The sequence below is a fragment of the Acipenser ruthenus genome, chromosome 17 (assembly GCF_902713425.1).
Source record: "Acipenser ruthenus chromosome 17, fAciRut3.2 maternal haplotype, whole genome shotgun sequence".
Taxonomy (NCBI): domain Eukaryota; kingdom Metazoa; phylum Chordata; class Actinopteri; order Acipenseriformes; family Acipenseridae; genus Acipenser; species Acipenser ruthenus.
The window spans coordinates 14,026,553-14,046,489 of record NC_081205.1 but is presented as its reverse complement, the minus strand read 5'-3'; the positions used below and the strand labels follow the sequence as shown (position 1 = coordinate 14,046,489).

The following is a 19,937-nucleotide window of genomic DNA, read 5'->3' as shown; positions in this document are numbered from 1 at the left end:
ACAAAACAAATCTCAAACACAAAAGAAATAAAACACAGGTCAGGCTGGGCAGATTGCCTTCATTGTTCCTATGTTATTTTTAAGTTTCGTTTTTCTCTTTCTCTCTCTCCTCACTCTCTATGCTCCTCTCGTACACCCACCACCAGTGCCGAGAGCTGCAGGCTTTTATATTAGTGACCGAGGGATTAACTATCTATTATTTAATAATGCCCCAGTCACATTCTGCACGGGTTTTCTAATTATTCCTGGCAGAGGACGAGCACCAATCTCGCCTCTGACAGAATACGTTTACATAAAACAAAACAATAACAAAACCCACGGCGCTCGCCGTCATTTAAAATACATAACTAAACACAGAAATAATAACAGAACACACGGCGCCTCTGCGTCATAAATAATAAATACATAAGCAAACACAAAATAACACACGGGCGGAGGGGGAACCCCCGTTCTGAAAATAAATAAACAAATGAATGTACAAGGTTCTCTACCGCCCTGCTACAGGCCCTTTTACAGAACTTGATGAATAATTTCTTATACTGTTAATCAATTTTGAGACACTATTTAAACATAGCTGCAATTTTGTAACTAGATAAGCGACTTCCCTTTGTAGTGAATAGTGCTATACTGTAGCCGGCAAACTTGGATATTGTGGGCCTTGTTTCTGTTTTCATGTGTAAAATAAAGTTTTATATTCATGAAACTGGAAGAAGACAACAGCAGTCTAGAACAGTGTCATGAACTACATTTTATTCATAAAAACAGATTTTGTTATACCTCATGAGATAAAGTTGGTGCCTACAGTACAGCATGTGGTTTTTAAAGGAAAATAAAACGAGATGACCCAGAGGAACAAACCTGCTTTGTTATTTTGCAGAGTTCTGAACGACATCCCTGCAATGGGCCTATTTCCATCTGCAGAGCAATAGGGTTGTTATGGGATTGTTCTGGCAGTTGATTCTAAGGCTGGGCGCAAACCGGCGACCCCGCACATTATTATTATTATTATTTATTTCTTAGCAGACGCCCTTATCCAGGGCGACTTACAATTGTTACAAGATATCACATTATTTTTACAAACAGTTATCCATTTATACAGTTGGGTTTTTACTGGAGCAATCTAGGTAAAGTACCTTGCTCAAGGGTACAGCAGCAGTGTCCCCTACCAGGGATTGAACCCACAACCCTCCGGTCAAGAGTCCAGAGCCCTAACCACTACTCCACACTGCTGCCCAAGCAATCGTCTTAATCACAATGAAAAAGAGCCTTGTGGGGGGTGCTCAATGCTGGCCATCCACCACCTCGTCTGTCTTAGTCTTGGGAGCTCATATGTTTTTTATGTTATTAGTGGAGGCTTGCCCTAATTCCAGATGGAGGGTCCTCCCTCACCTGGCCTTGCAGCTGAACTCTGCCCAGCGTCGGAGGTCATTCCTCCCTCACCTGGCTGAACTCTGTCCAGCGTCGGAGGTCGCTCCTCCCTCACCTGGCTGACCTCTGCCCAGCATCGGAGGTCACTCCTCCCTCACCTGGCTGAACTCTGCCCGGCGTCGGAGGTCGCTCCTCCCTCACCTGGCTGAACTCTGCCCGGCGTCGGAGGTCGCTCCTCCCTCACCTGGCTGAACTCTGCCCGGCGTCGGAGGTCGCTTCTCCCTCACCTGGCTGAACTCTGCCCGGCGTCGGAGGTTGCTCCTCCCTCACCTGGCTGAACTCTGCCCGGCGTCGGAGGTCGCTCCTCCCTCACCTGGCTGAACTCTGCCCGGCGTCGGAGGTCGCTCCTCCCTCACCTGGCTGAACTCTGCCCGGCGTCGGAGGTCGCTCCTCCCTCACCTGGCTGAACTCTGCCCGGCGTCGGAGGTCGCTCCTCCCTCACCTGGCTGAACTCTGCCCGGCGTCGGAGGTCGCTCCTCCCTCACCTGGCTGAACTCTGCCCGACGTCGGAGGTCGCTCCTCCCTCACCTGGCTGAACTCTGCCCGGCGTCGGAGGTCGCTCCTCCCTCACCTGGCTGAACTCTGCCCGGTGTCGGAGGTCGCTCCTCCCTCACCTGGCTGAACTCTGCCCGGCGTCGGAGGTCGCTCCTCCCTCACCTGGCTGAACTCTGCCCGGCGTCGGAGGTCGCTCCTCCCTCATCTGGCCTTGCAGCTGAACTCTACCCAGTGTCGGAGGTCACTCCTCAGGCTCCAGTTGGGGCTAATTTTGTTCTTGCATCGAAGAAAAATAAGGTATCAAGTTATACATCAGCGCATTTAATTATGATTCCATTGATACTAGAAGCACCAAGCCGGTCAGTTTGATTGTTTTGGGTTTTAAAATTTAAATTTTAAAAGTTTGTGACTTTTCTTAAATATATTTATTAGATATACTGATGGCGTTTGAGCCGCATATTCACAAGAAATTGATAGTTATAAGCACGTTTATCTAGAAGTGCCAAATCCGGTCATTTTAATGGGTTATTTCAATACATATTTATTTATCAAATATAACCTATAATCCTGCCTGTCCTTTTCAATACAATCACCTGTCCTTTTCAATACAGTCTAATCAATACTTGACCAAGTGCTGTCTACCTGCCTACATTCTTTGAGGGCTTGAAAAACACGCCTCTCTGAGTCATAGGTACCCCCCTGTGTATAGCATTGCAGGTTCATTCTCAGCTCTATGCACAAAACAGTGGCAAAAAATGCCTGAGACAGTGGAATACTACAATGCCACAAAGTTCGGTGTGGATGTGCTGGACCAGATGGCACGACAGAATTCAGTCAAAGGCAGGTCTCGTTAGTTGCCTGTGGCTGTGTTTTATAACATTTTGGACCTGGCAGCCATCAATGCGTATATTTTGTACAAGGAATGTACCGGAGAAAACTGCAACAGGAGGGACTTCATCTTGCAGTTAGCCACTGAGCTTCAGCAAGCACATATGGATCAGAAAAGGACAGAGACAGATGCCCCCTCTGGCAGTGCTGCAGCCGCTGCACCCACACGCAAGAGGAAACAGTGCCAGGTTGCACAATGCAACGACAACAAAACTTTGGCTGTCTGCGCTGGTTGTGGAAGGGCAGTGTGCGGTAAATACTCAGGGAAAGTGGAGAAGCGTGTATTGTGTGTGGACTGTACAGGTTAGAAAACTGCCAGGTATGTAGTCTAAATAAATATGTTATGTAAATAGTTTATTGTATTAAAGTTATTTATATTTTGAAGTATTGCATTATATACTATTTTCAAAAAAAAGACCCTTTGATATTATTTTTACAAAGAAATAAAATGTTTATACAATTTCCTATGTACAGAGACCCATTACAAAATAGCTACTAGTGAAATGTTTATTTTATTTATGTTTTATTTAAGTTGTTCTTGTTTGTACGGCTCCTTTTGAAAAAAAATATTCTTTGTTTTTTTTCCCATTTAAATATGGTGTTTCAGCTTGTGACACGGTGAATGGTGTGGTGCAGTAGAAAGTGAATGTCCAGACTGAATTCTCCCAAAAACAAAAAGGTTTTAATAATTAACAAACAAAAAGATCATAAAATAAATCCACTTGGAAAAATAAGTAATAATAATAATAATAATAATAATAATAATAATAATAATAATAATAATAATAATAATAATAAATAATAAGCCCCAGTACCAGCGATGGTAATGGGGCAAAACTCAGCAACATCCAGCTAAAACAAAAGCAACAAAAACACACTCCAATAACCACAGTCCTCCATGCACGAAAATGTGCTCTTCTTTTCCAGGGTTTGTGGTGCGTGCGCTGTGCTGTGAAGTGCTGTGAAGTGCTGTGTAATGAGGGGCGTGCTCTGGGGTAAGTGCTGGCTCGCTGGCTACAGCCTCCCGTCCTCCTGCTCCTCTGTTAACACACAAAAACAAAACACGTAATCACACAAAAAAACAAACATCGGCTCCGGCCGATCGCTCTTTAACTCAGCGCAAGGGGAGGTTTTGACGTAGCTGCTTCCCCTTTGTACCCAGCAAACTCCTCCCTGCAGTCAACGCGTCGCCTGGTTTCTCCAAAAGAGGGCTGCCCCGCAGCTGACTGCACTGGAATCGTCCTGAGTACTTGCAGCTACGCGCCCCTCCTAATATGGTCACCTTCCGGTTTCCACCTACCACCAAGGTGGTAGATCTAGGAGGCAGCGTACCTTCCCCCTTACACACTGCGCCCTTTCTAATCGGGAGGGAGATTTACAGCATCGATCCTTTCTCTCTCTATCACACAGCTATACAAATGTCTTATTTGATGTTTATAAATAAAACTTTTGAGTTTTATACGATCATTTGTCTTTCATTATCGGTTAAAATGGTTTGGCGCTTCTTTGGCAGTTCGAAATTGTGGCGCTTCTAGTGTTAATACAAATATAGTATCAAAATATAAATATTCCAGTACAAAAATATTGTAAAACAAAAAAGACTTAAACTTATTTAAAGATGAATATATATTGCCCTGGGTATGTTCCCTGCAAAAGGGGATTGTGGGTTATCCGCTGGCAGGCCATGTCTGACAGACATAGTTGTTGCGCTTGACAATGCCACTCAGGAGCGCAGATTTAATGATTTAATGATTTGTTGCAGTTCTTTTTTCGATGCGATTATAAGCTGCCACTACTAGGACACCAACAATGACAGCACCTAGGCTGGAGTGAGGCAGAGACCATGTGACTGTACTTACAATGTTATAGACATGGGCGCAGATACACAAACGGGAGTGTAAACAAAGAAATAATGGATACAAAACAGTGAAAACAAAACACAGAGAAAACAAAAGCTGGGCGAGTGTACCTCTACTAAAGGAGGGTCTCGCTCCAGGAGCCTACTGGGCTACAATCCCCCCCCCCCCCTTTACTGCGTCAGGATTCTAAAATTCCCTAAGCTAGCCCTAGTCGAACATGTTTCAATTGTCCTGGCCAACACGCAGTGACTTTTAAAAGGCAGAACTGTTACTGTATTGGCTAGTTCACTCTCCCTGAGCTCTCCTAGTGATTTTGTAGTGGTAGCTGATTCAAGCTGATTTTTTCTCTCACTCTCCATCGTTCACCTCTGATTAGAACAAGTGAGTAGCTCAGTTCCCTTTTTAAAAGGTCAGGTGCTCACTGAGACACGCCCCCCCCCCCCCCCGCGCCAATCATGTATTCTCTTCCATGGCCGGACGTCCCAGCTACCCCTGCAGTACCGCACATGCTCTTGAGGAGTCCATGATGGAACTGTCCCTGCCACATTCCCATACCTACTTTCTCAATGTCAAATATATTGGACACCAAACACTAAAAGGGTTAGCACAAGATATATCACATGATTTGCCTGGACAGAACCATCATGTGACTTGCCCACATGACATTCGCCTGGAAGAAATTTGCCATGACAGCGGCTCCCATCTGAACCAGAAGGCGAGGCCCTGAGCCAAACAGTCTAATAATTCCACAGTACATTCTATAGTACTATACTGCATTTATCAATGCTGGACGCAGGCTGAATGGGAACTTTCTTACTGTTTCCCAAGCCAATGGAACGCACTATGATCTGTTCTCAATCTGCACAGCTATGTTTGGCAAATGACATTTAATAGAGAAAAGTGTAAAGTATTGCATGCAGGCAATAAAAATGTGCATTGTAAATATCATATGGGAGATACTGAAATTGAAGAAGGGAACTATGAAAAAGACCTAGGAGTTTATGTTGACTCAGAAATGCCTTCATCTAGACAATGTGGGGAAGCTATAAAAAAGGCCAACAAGATGCTCGGATATATTGTGAGAAGTGTTGAATTTAAATCAAGGGAAGTAATGTTAAAACTTTACAATACATTAGTAAGACCTCACCTAGAATATTGTGTTCAGCTCTGGTCACCTCATTACAAAAACGATATTGCTGAAGAGCAGCCAGAATTATCCTGGGTTTAAAAGGCATGTCACATGCAGACAGGCTAAAAGAATTGAATTTATTCAGTCTTGAACAAAGAAGACTAGACGGCGATCTGATTCAAACATTCAAAATCCTAAAAGGTATAGACAATAAGAACATAAGAAGAACATAAGAAAGTTTACAAACGAGAGGAAGCCATTCAGCCCATCTTGCTCATTTGGTTGTTAGTAGCTTATTGATCCCAGAATCTCATCAAGCAGCTTCTTGAAGGATCCCAGGGTGTCAGCTTCAACAACATTACTGGGGAGTTGGCTCCAGACCCTCACAATTCTCTGTGTAAAAAAGTACTTCCTATTTTCTGTTCTGAATGCCCCTTTATCTAATCTCCATTTGTGACCCCTGGTCCCCTTTTTTCAGGTCAAAATAGGACACAGGCCCATTGTGAGGGCACAGAATCAATATGCTGCACTCAAACCAAAGAGAAAATAGACTGGAAATGAAAAGTGAATACAGCAGATCAACATGAGGCAATATGTGAAGGTTGTTATGTTAACTGACTACTTTAAAACTGATTAATATGTCCATCAGTATCATTGAGTTCAAAGTAGTTTGTTTTTACACTTGCAGTCTAGATTACTTTGTGGACTGGTGGATTTATCACAGAACTACATTTTGTTGTGTTGAAAATATTTGAGTTCTTTGAATTATTATTATTGATATTATTGTTATTATTATTTGGATATACTTATTTTTCAAGTACAACACTAATGTTGAAACAGGACCACTGGAAAGAGGTTGACATGCAGTACAGCACAGGAAGCAATTAGGTACCAGGACACAACTTTTAGTTCCAGAGTGGTTTATCTTTAATGCCTGCAGCATATTCTGAATACAAGTATAATAACAAGAACCCACACAGGGGAAAATGAACACTGTTCATTTAAGGAATGTTTGTAGGAATATTTTGTTCAAGACTGGGTTTTTTAATTAATTAAATCAAGTTCGCAGTTCATGAACCCTTCTCTCAACCGTCTGATAGAGGGTTAGAAGTTAATTTTTACTTTTCAAATGTTTGTAAACACTCTTTACCCTAACTCTAACCCAAAGCAGTCCTTGAAAAATGTTTCCTTGAAACAGTCTTACTTTTTTTATGCAGGGCCTATTTATTTAAAAATGCTGGCTGTCAGGGCCGACGTCAGCACCCGGGCAAGCGCCTGGGACCCCGACAGAGGGGGGCCCACACACATACAGAAATGAAATTGGAAATATGAATAAATGTACTATTTCTGTGTCAGCTATCCTACTCAAGCAGCCTTTAGGGCTAGAAACATTTAGTTTTCACTAAACTAAACTGTATTCATGCAGTGCAGTAAAACTTTCCAGATCTCCCCTTTTTTCTTTTCTCTTTTCTTACTTGCCTCCTGTTCCCTTACTCCCGCCTTTTCTCTCTCCCTATTAGCTTCCGTCCTACCCAGTTCTTCATAAAGCAGAAAGCTATTGGCTGATCTCTGCATACAATTATACAAATGTCCCAATTAAAGATATTCTATAATTGGCACATTTCCTTCATACTTTCCAACAATTAAGACTTTCAATTGACAAGCGTTTTGTCGAGCCTCATTATCATAACTTCTATTATTATCATAACACCTGAACGCCTAATATAATTATACGATCTTAAACCATCAGAATGAAACCTGCCAAACCTCTGGAACCTCCAAATGAAAAGAAACGGAAGGAAAACTCTACACAAAATGAAAATCTAAAAAAAAATACAATAAGTACAGTCAAATTTGTTATGTAAATTTAAATATGTAAGTGTGTGTTCTTGTGGCAATGTGCCCCGCCCGTGTGCTTTTCTGTGTTGTATGTTGCGTGTGTTAATGTTGGTGTATTGTAGTTGGCTGCACGGGATATAAATGGGTGTGTGCAGCACGAGTTATTTAAAATGTATAGTTGTATTTAAGCACGAGGATTGCACATCACTTCATGTGCATTTAAAGTATTTAATATGTGAGCACGAGGTTGCACATAATTAATTCACGTGCTGGGATTCAAGTGAATAATTCATTAGTAATTGAATCCCGGCACAACAGTATATACAGATGCACCTTTTACTCACTCAGGGTTGTGTATTCAGGGCGAAAGAACGGGAGAGAGTGAGGAGAGAAATAATTATAATAATCAATTGCTACATGGTGCTTGAGGACCAGCACGGTACTTGTTTGTTTAGTGTTCGTACTCTGTGTGTCACTGTCTGTTCGTTTTGTTTGGCTGTTTATTTTGGCTAAATTGCCGTGTCCTGTGTTTTGTTAAAACCTTTTTATTTTACAATAAACCGGCGCAAGCAAGCGTCTTCATCATCATTTCATTCCATCTGTCCTGTGTGTTATTCATTTCCTGGATCTGACGGCACCACTCAGCCAGCCGTGTGACAGTTCTGTTTTCTGTTACTTGTGAACTAAGTAGGCTACAGTAAAAAAAGAAAATGCGCTAAAACAATTTAGTTTTAATTAAAAATAATCCTTAACTATTTTCACACTGTACAGTAATGTGTAAAATGCAGCAGGATGATTTCTTTTGTGTTACAGGTAGGCTAAAGTAAAAAGAAAGTGTGCTACAGGTATTCATTTGATTTTACTACTGTACAGGCCCACTGTACATATTTATAGAAAAAAAATGTTTTTATATATTTATTTATTTAAACTGGACAACTCATGACTCCAGACATGTCTTTTTTAGCAAGGGACTACTGATTATTAAAACCTTTTTGATTTGGGGGTTAAGGGGGGGCCCACTAGAGGTCCATTGCCCTGATCCCACAAAAACCTGCCGCTGGCCCTGCTGGCTGTCACCGTGGAGTGTTACTCTAACCCCAGTGTGTGTCTGCCTCCCTTCTCCAGGAGAGTGGCTCCACATTCCTGCAGCTGGGCGCCTCCATCGAGCAGCAGGTCAGCGTGATGTTCAAGCTGATGGAGGAGTATGACTGGGGCACCTTCGCCGTCATCACCAGCCTGTACCCTGGCTACACCAGCTTCATCGAACACGTCAAGGACTTCACCGACACCAGCTACTTCCTGTGGGACCTGCAGGACATCCTCTCCTTCGAAATGTCTCCGGACGGCACCACGCGGGCGCGCCGCCTCCTCAAGCAGCTGGACGCCCAGGTTCTGATGGTGTACTGCTCCCACGAGGAGGCCCAGTACCTGTTCAGCGTGGCGGCTGATGCAGGGTTGGTGGGCCCCGGCTACATCTGGATCCTCCCCAGCCTGGCGGTGGGCAGCACGGACACGCTGCCCTCCGACGTCTTCCCTGTGGGCGTGATCAGTGTGATGAGCGACCGCTGGAAGATGAGCCTGCGGCAGCGCGTGCGGGACGGGGTGGCCATCGTGGTTAAAGGGGTGCAAAGCTTCGTCAAGCAGCGCGGCTACGTTCCCCAGGGGCACACGGACTGCCGCTCGCCCTCCAGCCCCACATTGAGCAACAACACCTTCTACAGGTAAACCTGCCGCCACAGAGCACACTGAAATATCTGCATTCCCAGCTGACTGCTTTGGAATATTAGAGGTAACCTTATAAAAGTTTAGCAAAGTGCAAGAAATCATGGCAAATTATAGATAAGCATTGTACAAGCTCAGAGGTATGTAAAAGCATATTAAAACATATCAAACAATAGTAAACTGTGGTAAATGCATACATTAGTATAACTATGGGAAAACATTTTGACCATGTAAAATTTTTACAAGAGTAGTTTCTCTGTAGAGAGCATCACTATATTTTTGGTGCAAACACATGTCGGAATCATCATACTGTATATCACCTATACATCGAACAAAGATGGTACTTTAACCAGTACTGAAGATAGAAAATAAATACACTATACAAGTGATCAAAGAATCAGAAAATATTGTGGTCCGTTATAAATTTCTGTCATGGGGTGATTATCCTTAAAAGCTGTTTTTCCAGTATCACTCCTTTAACCTTTACGTACAAATATGAAAGTGCCCACATGTTGAAATGCCTGTACTTGGTACCTGGCTTGTCTTTTATATGAAAGTGCCCACATGTTGAAATGCCTGTACTTGGCACCTGGCTTGTCTTTTATATGAAAGTGCCCACATGTTGAAATGCCTATACTTGGTACCTGGCTTGTCTTTTATATGAAAGTGCCCACATGTTGAAATGCCTGTACTTGGTACCTGGCTTGTCTTTTATATGAAAGTGCCCACATGTTGAAATGCCTGTACTTGGTACCTGGCTTGTCTTTTATATGAAAGTGCCCACATGTTGAAATGCCTGTACTTGGTACCTGGCTTGTCTTTTATATGAAAGTGCCCACATGTTGAAATGCCTATACTTGGCACCTGGCTTGTCTTTTATATGAAAGTGCCCACATGTTGAAATGCCTGTACTTGGCACCTGGCTTGTCTTTTATATGAAAGTGCCCACATGTTGAAATGCCTATACTTGGCACCTGGCTTGTCTTTTATATGAAAGTGCCCACATGTTGAAATGCCTGTACTTGGTACCTGGCTTGTCTTTTATTTGAAAGTGCCCACATGTTGAAATGCCTGTACTTGGCACCTGGCTTGTCTTTTATATGAAAGTGCCCACATGTTGAAATGCCTATACTTGGTACCTGGCTTGTCTGTTATATGAAAGTGCCCACATGTTGAAATGCCTGTACTTGGTACCTGGCTTGTCTTTTATATGAAAGTGCCCACATGTTGAAATGCCTGTACTTGGTACCTGGCTTGTCTTTTATATGAAAGTGCCCACATGTTGAAATGCCTATACTTGGCACCTGGCTTGTCTTTTATATGAAAGTGCCCACATGTTGAAATGCCTATACTTGGCACCTGGCTTGTCTTTTATATGAAAGTGCCCACATGTTGAAATGCCTGTACTTGGTACCTGGCTTGTCTTTTATATGAAAGTGCCCACATGTTGAAATGCCTATACTTGGCACCTGGCTTGTCTTTTATATGAAAGTGCCCACATGTTGAAATGCCTGTACTTGGCACCTGGCTTGTCTTTTATATGAAAGTGCCCACATGTTGAAATGCCTGTACTTGGCACCTGGCTTGTCTTGACCCTGGATGTCAAGGATGCTGAAGGAGGTCAGGAGAGTTTAGCTCCAGCTGACCCCACATTGACAAGGTCCTTGGAAGACGATCACATGGCCCTGTATCCAGTTTAGCAGAACTCTGATTAGTTTAAAAACGGAAGCAATGGGGGGCTCATCTGGTCCCGAGAATGATTCTGCCAGTTTCCAAATCTTTACCCTAGAGGCTGTTCAGTTTGTCTGCGATGAATAGAACTCAGGCCTTGTGGCAACGTCAGTCCGAATGAAGTCTGTCTGACGTTTAGTGTTTTTGACCCTCCTAATTATTTCCGCAGGATAGCCAACAAGAGATGGAACAAATCAAACAGACTATTCCCCTGCCCTCACCCAGCCCCAGTACCCCAGGTCGTTCCTCTGCCCTCACTCCAGAACCTTCCCCTTGTCTGCCTTGACTTGTTTCCTATTCCAAATCCCACCCTGCTCCTCTACCCTTATAGATCAAGCCAATAGATTTTTGTGAGGCTTTTTGCAATGAGCCACAGTTCCTGGTAGTGGGTGGCTGTCTTGATGTCACTTGTTTTCACACACAGGGTGACTGTAGTGATGTCACTTGTTTTCACACAGGGGGTGGCTACCTTGACAGACAAGCAAGGTGGGTGAGCTTAAAAGGGATTGAGTCTTTATGTTTCTTTTTAAAGTGGTCAGTTGAATGTAAACCCTTTGTTAGCCCCAACAGGCTGTGAGCAGGAGGACAGCTGGTACAGATGATTGTCTCTGTGACCTTGGTGACACTGGAACATTTAGCATTGCCATACAATACTGTCACTGAGCTTTGCAATGCTTTAAACTGAGCATTTACCCACCTAATTAGACTCCTTGCACCTAATGTAACCGGCTATCAGAAAATCAGCAGCAGTCACTGGGCTTTCTTACCTGGAAATGCATGTATATATAGTGATTTGTAATGATCAAACAGGTTGAAGACCTACAGCAGTATTTTTGCCCAGTATAGCAGTAGGAAAGTACCCCAATACCTGGGTTATCTCCTGCTTTACATAGCCCTCACTCTGTCTCGCTCTGTTGCAGACACATGCTCAATGTAACTTGGGAACACAAGGACTTCGCCTTCAACAGTGATGGTTACCTGGTGAGGCCTTCCATGTTGGTCATCACCCTGAACAGAGAACATGAATGGGAAAAGGTAGGCCCAGGCTCTTACTGTCGCCACACCAAAACCCTTACTTTGCTTAACAATACAGCAATTTGAATATTTATTATAAACTTACTGCAGCCTCATATTACAACACAAACTTTACTTCTGCACTGTCATTGATTATTACAGCATGCACTCCACTCACTGTCATTGATTATTACAGCATGCACTCCACTCACTGTCATTGATTATTACAGCATGCACTCCACTCACTGTCATTGATTATTACAGCATGCACTCCACTCACTGTCATTGATTATTACTGCATGCACTCCACTCACTGTCATTGATTATTACAGCATGCACTCCACTCGCTGTCATTGATTATTACAGCATGCACTCCACTCGCTGTCATTGATTATTACAGCATGCACTCCACTCACTGTCATTATTACAGCATGCACTCCACTCGCTGTCATTGATTATTACAGCATGCACTCCACTCACTGTCATTGATTATTACTGCATGCACTCTACACACTGTCATTGATTATTACTGCATGCACTCCACTCACTGTCATTGATTAAAAAGTTATTCAACACAAGAAAATAGGTCCTGACAAGAATGGCGACACTAACAATGGATTTGAAACCTTGATTAGCGCTCCTTAAAGAGTCAGAGTGGGATTCCGAAAAATATAGTGTTACATGACCCCACGTGTTCCTGCAACTGTTTAAATAACGTACCTGTAATTTTTATTTTCGTTGTTAACATCCTGACAACTTTTATATTTAAACAGTTGTAGCAGCACGTGGGGGTGTATCACGCTATATTTAAACAGTTGTAGCAGCACGTGGGGGTGTATCTCACTATATTTAAACAGTTGTAGCAGCACGAGGGGGTGTATCACGCTATATTTAAACAGTTGTAGCAGCACGAGGGGGTGTATCACGCTATATTTAAACAGTTGTAGCAGCACGAGGGGGTGTATCACGCTATATTTAAACAGTTGTAGCAGCACGAGGGGGTGTATCACGCTATATTTAAACAGTTGTAGCAGCACGTGAGGGTGTATCACGCTATATTTAAACAGTTGTAGCAGCACGAGGGGGTGTATCACGCTATATTTAAACAGTTGTAGCAGCACGTGAGGGTGTATCACGCTATATTTAAACAGTTGTAGCAGCACGAGGGGGTGTATCACGCTATATTTAAACAGTTGTAGCAGCACAAGGGGACGTGGAACCCTATATATTTTGGAACCCCGCTACTTACTCTTTAATACCAGCAATGTATCTGAAGCAGCATGAACAAAAAAAAACACGTTACTGTATATGGAAACATACTGATATGCAATTGTATTTGATCTTTATTTAAGACCCCTGGTACCAGCAAGGCTCCTCATTAGTACTGCCCCTGTGAGTCACCTGTTTGCAAGACCATCTGTTTCCAAAAAACACCTTTAGATGCTTGGATGATAATTAAAAACCCCTAGTAGTATCTCACTTTGAAACCAGTATCTTTCTGGTCTATACCAGTGGTGCACAACCTTTCTAAGTGCATTTACCTAACATAAATCTGAATAACATTATCGTTCAGCAATTCAATAAAAATAAAAAAATAAATCTGGGTTTTCACTAAATATATATATATATATATATATATATATATATATATATATATATATATATATATATATATATATACACACTACCGGTCAAAAGTTTTAGAACACCTCAATTTTTCCAGTTTTTATTGAAACTTACACAGTTTAATGTCTCAATGTACTCTGAAATTAAAGCATAGAACAAATAAACAATTGGAGATAATTTTGTTTAACAAAATTTAATCTAAATTTTTGACTCATCAAAGTAGCCACCTTTTGCAGATATAACAGCTGAACACACTCGTGGCATTCTTTCTACAATGGAAATCAAATATTGTTCGGAAAGTTCTTCCCAACACTGTTGCAGAAGTTCCCACAAATGTGTTGCACTTGTAGGTTGCTTTGCTTTCACCCTACTGTCCAGTTCATCCCAAACCAGCTCGATGGGGTTTAAGTCTGGAGACTGTGCTGGCCATTCCATAATTTGAAGCCTACCGTCTTGTTGTTTTCTTCTAAGGTAGTTCTGACATAGCCTGGAGGTATGTTTTGGGTCATTATCTTGCTGTAGGATGAACCCCTGACCGACTAGGCGTATACCAGAGGGTATTGCATGGCGCTGCAAAATGCTGTGGTAGCAGTTTTGGTTCAGGGTGCCACTCACTCTGTGCAAGTCGCCGACTCTGGATCCAGCAAAAGCGCCCCAGACCATCACGCTTCCTCCTCCATGTTTGACAGATGGTGTCACACACCAAGGAACCATCCTTTCGCCTACTCGATGGGTTACAAAAACCCTGCGTGATGAACCGAAGATTTCAAATTTTGATTCATCAGTCCATAAGACCATCTTCCAGTCTTCAGTAGTCCACTGGTGGTGCTTCATGGCCCAGGCAAGCCTCTTTTTCTTATTTTGCCATCTTAGCAATGGCTTTCTTACTGCCACTCGACCTGTCAAACCTGCAGCTCGAAGTCTTCTCTTCACAGTTGAAACTGAGACTTGTGTACTTCGACCAGTGTTAAGCTGTGCTTGAAACTGTTGTCCTGTGAGCCGCCTATCACGCAAGCTGTTGACTCTCAGAAACTTGTCTTTTGATACTGTTGTGGCTTTGGGTCTGCCAGACCTCTTCCTGTCAGAGTTTCCTCCAGTTTCCAAGTGCCTTTTGATGGTGTAGGAAACTGCACTCACTGACACCTTGGCTTTCTTTGCAATTTCTCTAAAGGAAAGACCTACACTTTTAAGGGTTATAATGGTCTGTCTGTCTTCCTTTGTTAATTGCCTTTTTCTCGCCATTATGAGAGCAATATACTACTTCCTGCAGTACAATACTGTCCAAATAATGCTTAAGAGGGTGTAGTAACACAGTCTGTTCCAACGCTGCTTTTATACAGACAGAGGGTTTGTAAGTAATCAACAAAAGTTGGGACACCTGTAGGAATTGTTAGCATCAACTTTCAAGGCTTAATTTACTTCCATTGCTGCAGAACAGCTGTAAGTTGTTAACCCATTACTTGTTCCCTGAAAAAGGCCTTTTTGTATAACTCTGAAATGTACATTATTTTTCAGTTTTTGGTAACCTAAACTTTTTTTTTTAACGTCTGGCAGTTTACCGCTTACCTTTGTACCATTTCAGGTTATTCACTGGACTTGAACTGCTTAAATTTCAATAAAAACTGGAAAAATGGGGGTGTTCTAAAACTTTTTACCGGTAGTGTATATATATATATGTTTTGCTAGCTAAATCAGAAGCTAGAGGGCTGTGTACACCGAACATGAGCGAGCGAATTCGAGGTGAATAAAGTATGGACACCGGGAGCGAAGCAATTAACATAAATACTGCATGAGTACATAAAATAAAAAACAAAACTGTCATGAAAAACAAAGGCTGTCTCCTTTTGTGGAGATGAAATAAAATAAATAAAACACAAACAAATAGGGTAAGACTATTTTAAGCACTACATATTAGGCATTTATTATGTAGTTATTTGTGACTAATTAGCACATAATACATCATCTATAGCCTCCTAATAAGGGGTTGTTAGGTACTTATTATGCTTATTCTCAAACATGCCCTACTAACAGGTTACTGCACATTAATAAAGGATTTGCATGCCTTATACTGAAGTGAAGACTGTTCTTGGCCATATTAGGTCCTACTAGCTGCTTGTATATTGTTTTATAGCAAAACAAAGTGGACCATGCATGGATAACACTCTATCCCAGAGTTGGACTTTGTTTCCAATAAAGGACTTATTAGGAGGATATTGGTCACTAGTAAAGAGTTGTGCAGCCCCTATTTTGAAGTCAAGGTTTAATTTTCATTAATTAAGAGCTTATTAGAAGCATATAGGTAATTAATGAAGGGTTTTGCAGCCCCTATTCTGAAGTGAAGATTTAATTGTCATTAATTAATAACTTATTAGAAGCATATAGGTCATTAATAAAGTGTCTCCTATTTTCTGTTCTGAATGCCCCTTTATCTAATCTCCATTTGTGACCCCTGGTCCTTGTTTCTTTTTTCAGGTCGAAAAAGTCCCATGGGTCGACATTGTTTATACCTTTTAGAATTTCAAATGCTTGAATCAGATCACTGCATAGTCTTCTTTGTTCAAGACTGAATAGATTCAATTATTTTAGCCTGTCTGCATACGACATGCCTTTTAAACCCATTGTGTTAATGAACCTGACAAAAAAAAATAAAAAATAAGTGGAAGTAAAAAAAGAAACAGACAAAATCCTTTTATTTTGGAATTTATTTGGGGTTTTTGAAAGAACTGTTACATTTGCTATATAATTATTTTCCCAGTAAAACATACAATCTTAAATTGGAAATATGTTTTCCAAAAAAGGTCAGATACATACTGCATTCCTAAACAGATACAGCACCAACTGCTGTAGTGTGTAATGGATCTTTTTTTTCTAAGGCCATCAGCAATCTCTTGTAAAGGGATAACACTGGAAATTTAAACAAAGTACTATTTATTTTTTCCGTATTCTGTATTATTAGCATTACAGAAATGGAGATTTTGAACGTGATTTCTAACATGATTTTCAGCTTTAACATCACAAATTAACATGAACAGTCAGGGCCCTATGAAAATCGTTTTATTGTTTTATGATATCAGTTTTTACCATTTTAAAAAATGTAATTAGGTTGATTTAATTTAACTTATATACACCGCAGGTGTGCATTGGAGTAAGAGTCATGTTTTGTTGAATTGTATTGACAAATAGTATTGTTAACTTTTAAAACGGGTTGTATAAGTTAAAAACTTTATTTTTTCTTTTTCCTCTCCAAGCAAAAAATATATATTTTTGTTTCTCTGTATCAGTCATCAGTTATTACGGTAAAAAAAAAAAAAAAAAAACTAAAACAAAACAATACCTACAACAGGGAACTGACTTACTTGCAAAATCACGTTCAAAATCTCCATTTCTGTAATGCTAATAATACCGAATACGGAAAAAATAAATAGTACTTTGTTTAAATTTCCAATGTTATCCCTTTACAAGAGATTGCTGATGGCCTTAGAAAAAAAAGATCCATTACACACTACAGCAGTTGGTGCTGTATCTGTTTAGGAATGCAGTATGTATCTGACCTTTTTTGGAAAAAATATTTCCAATTTAAGATTGTATGTTTTACTGGGAAAATAATTATATAGCAAATTTAACAGTTCTTTCAAAAAACCCAAATAAATTCCAAAATAAAAGGATTTTGTCTGTTTCTTTTTTTACTTCCACTTATTTATTTATTTTTTTGTCAGGTTCATGAACACAATGGGTTTAAAAGGCATGTCGTATGCAGACAGGCTAAAATAATTGAATCTATTCAGTCTTGAACAAAGAAGACTATGCAGTGATCTGATTCAAGCATTCGAAATTCTAAAAGGTATAGACAATGTCGACCCATGGGACTTTTTCGACCTGAAAAAAGAAACAAGGACCAGGGGTCACAAATGGAGATTAGATAAAGGGGCATTCAGAACAGAAAATAGGAGGCACTTTATTAATGACCTATATGCTTCTAATAAGTTATTAATTAATGACAATTAAATCTTCACTTCAGAATAGGGGCTGCAAAACCCTTCATTAATTACCCATATGCTTCTAATAAGCTCTTAATTAATGAAAATTAAACCTTGACTTCAGAATAGGGGCTGCACAACTCTTTACTAGTGACCAATATCCTCCTAATAAGTCCTTTATTGGAAACAAAGTCCAACTCTGGGATAGAGTGTTATCCATGCATGGTCCACTTTGTTTTGCTGCTTTATTACCAAGGTATTAATCATATACAAGCAGCTAGTAGGACCTAATATGGCCAAGAACAGTCTTCACTTCAGTATAAGGCATGCAAATCCTTTATTAATGTCCAGTAACCTGTTAGTAAGGCATGTTTGAGAATAAGCATAATAAGTACCTAACAACCCCTTATTAGGAGGCTATAGATGATATATTATGTGCTAATTAGTCACAAATAACTACATAATAAATGCCTAATATGTAGTGCTTAAAATAAAGTGTTACCAGAAAGAGAGTATGGGTGGGTACACCACAATTCGGGGAAAACCACGGCTTGATAATGTGATTATTATTACTGGTCAACATTATCAACATTTTACAGAAATACAAAACCAGTGTGTGGCGCTCCCCGTCACTTTGACTAAAATTAAGATGAAATAAAGAGCGATAGCATACCATCAATTGTTCTGCTATTTCTTGCCGTATGGCATCCTTCTTTTTATTGTCTTTATAACCATGACCCTGGCATCATAAAGAACATTATATTTTTTTACTTTAATAATTAAATTCTCATTGATGTCCATTTTTGTATTTCTGTGGTAATCTCTGTGTGAGCGAGACAGTGACAGTTTGACAGTCACTACCTTTATCCTTATTTCTGATTGGTCCATTGCGACGTGAACAGAGAGTAGCGCGAATACAAATAAATAATAATTAGCTGTCATTTATGTATTTATTTAAAATGTTGTAGCCTTTAGTGATAGTCGCGCCCCTCTTACTGACTCTCCGAGCCCCTCACTTTGCACACCACTGGTTTATACCGCTGTACTGCTGTTTTCCATTTTACAAACCTAATAAAGTAGTCGAGAGGCACTGCAGACTTTGTAGACTGTTACTACAAATAACTTCCCTTGGAGGGACCCTGGGACTGCTTTGCTACTGTTGTGTCTATAAAGGGGCCCTGGAGCCCCTTGCCCATTCACACTGACTCGATGAAGCTTTTGTGCTCTTGAGCAGCTGTGCTGGCACCCCCCGGATGAATGGGATTCAATGGAGTTGCCGGCATTGCAATTCGAGTGTTTAATCAACAAGGACATGCAATCAGATCTAAAGCCAGTGCTGAGCAGGCAGTGCTATCTGTCTCTCTCCCTTGATATTTCTTGAGGTGCATCTGACAGCCAAATCATCAATTAGAGTTTCCTGCCTTCACCTTGCACGACTTGCTTTTACTGCTTCTTCCTTGTATTAATGCAGCATGCTATTCCTTTCACAATACCAGAGTAATAAAGTATAGTTAGGTTTGCATTACTTTTGTCCTTTACAAGATACTGAACAAAATCTGAGATTATCATTAATTAACCTTATTTATGATCGCTGTACACCAGAAACCAGGGATTGGATACAATATCAGAAACACCTCTGTGTAAATGGGTGGACATCTGATTTGTCATGCTGCTGCAAATAGAATCCTTGACATTCTGTTTTATATAAAAGATGCATTTCCCTCGGGCTCCCGAGTGGCGCATCCAGTAAAGGCACTCCGTGTGGAGTGCAGGATGTGCCCTATAGTCTGGACATCGCAAGTTAGAGTCCAGGCTATTCCTTTGCTGACCGAGGACGGGAGCTTCCAGGGGCCGGCATTCAATTGGCCGAGCGCCACCCGTGTGGGGGGGGGTTAGGTCGGCCAGGGTGTCCTGGGCTCACCACGCACCAGCAACCCTTGTAGTCTGGCTGGGCGTCTGCAGGCTTCCCTGTAAGCTGCCCAAGAGCTGCGTTGTCCTCCGACGCTGTAGCTCTTGGGTGGCTGCATAGTGAGTCCACAGTCTGAAAAAAAGCAGTTGGCTGACGTCACATGCTTCAGAGGACAGCGTGTGTTCGTCTTCGCCCTCCCGAGTCAGCGCAGGGGTGGTAGCGGTGAGCTGAGCCTAAAAATAATTGGCCATTCCAAATTGGGAGAAAATAATAAAAAATAATTGCCAACGACTAAAAAATAAATAAAAAAAAGATTCATT

General features: G+C 41.3%; 1 protein-coding gene across 1 annotated transcript in view; it reads left to right on the top strand.

Moving 5' to 3' along the window:
* The window catches only part of grin2cb (glutamate receptor, ionotropic, N-methyl D-aspartate 2Cb), a 122,172-nt gene that overhangs the window by 64,444 nt on the left and 37,791 nt on the right, over positions 1–19,937 (top strand). The window contains exons 3-4 of the mRNA XM_034038607.3: positions 8,764–9,359; positions 12,012–12,126. Of these exons, the coding sequence (XP_033894498.1) occupies positions 8,764–9,359; positions 12,012–12,126 (711 nt within the window). The remainder of the gene's footprint in view (positions 1–8,763; positions 9,360–12,011; positions 12,127–19,937) is intronic.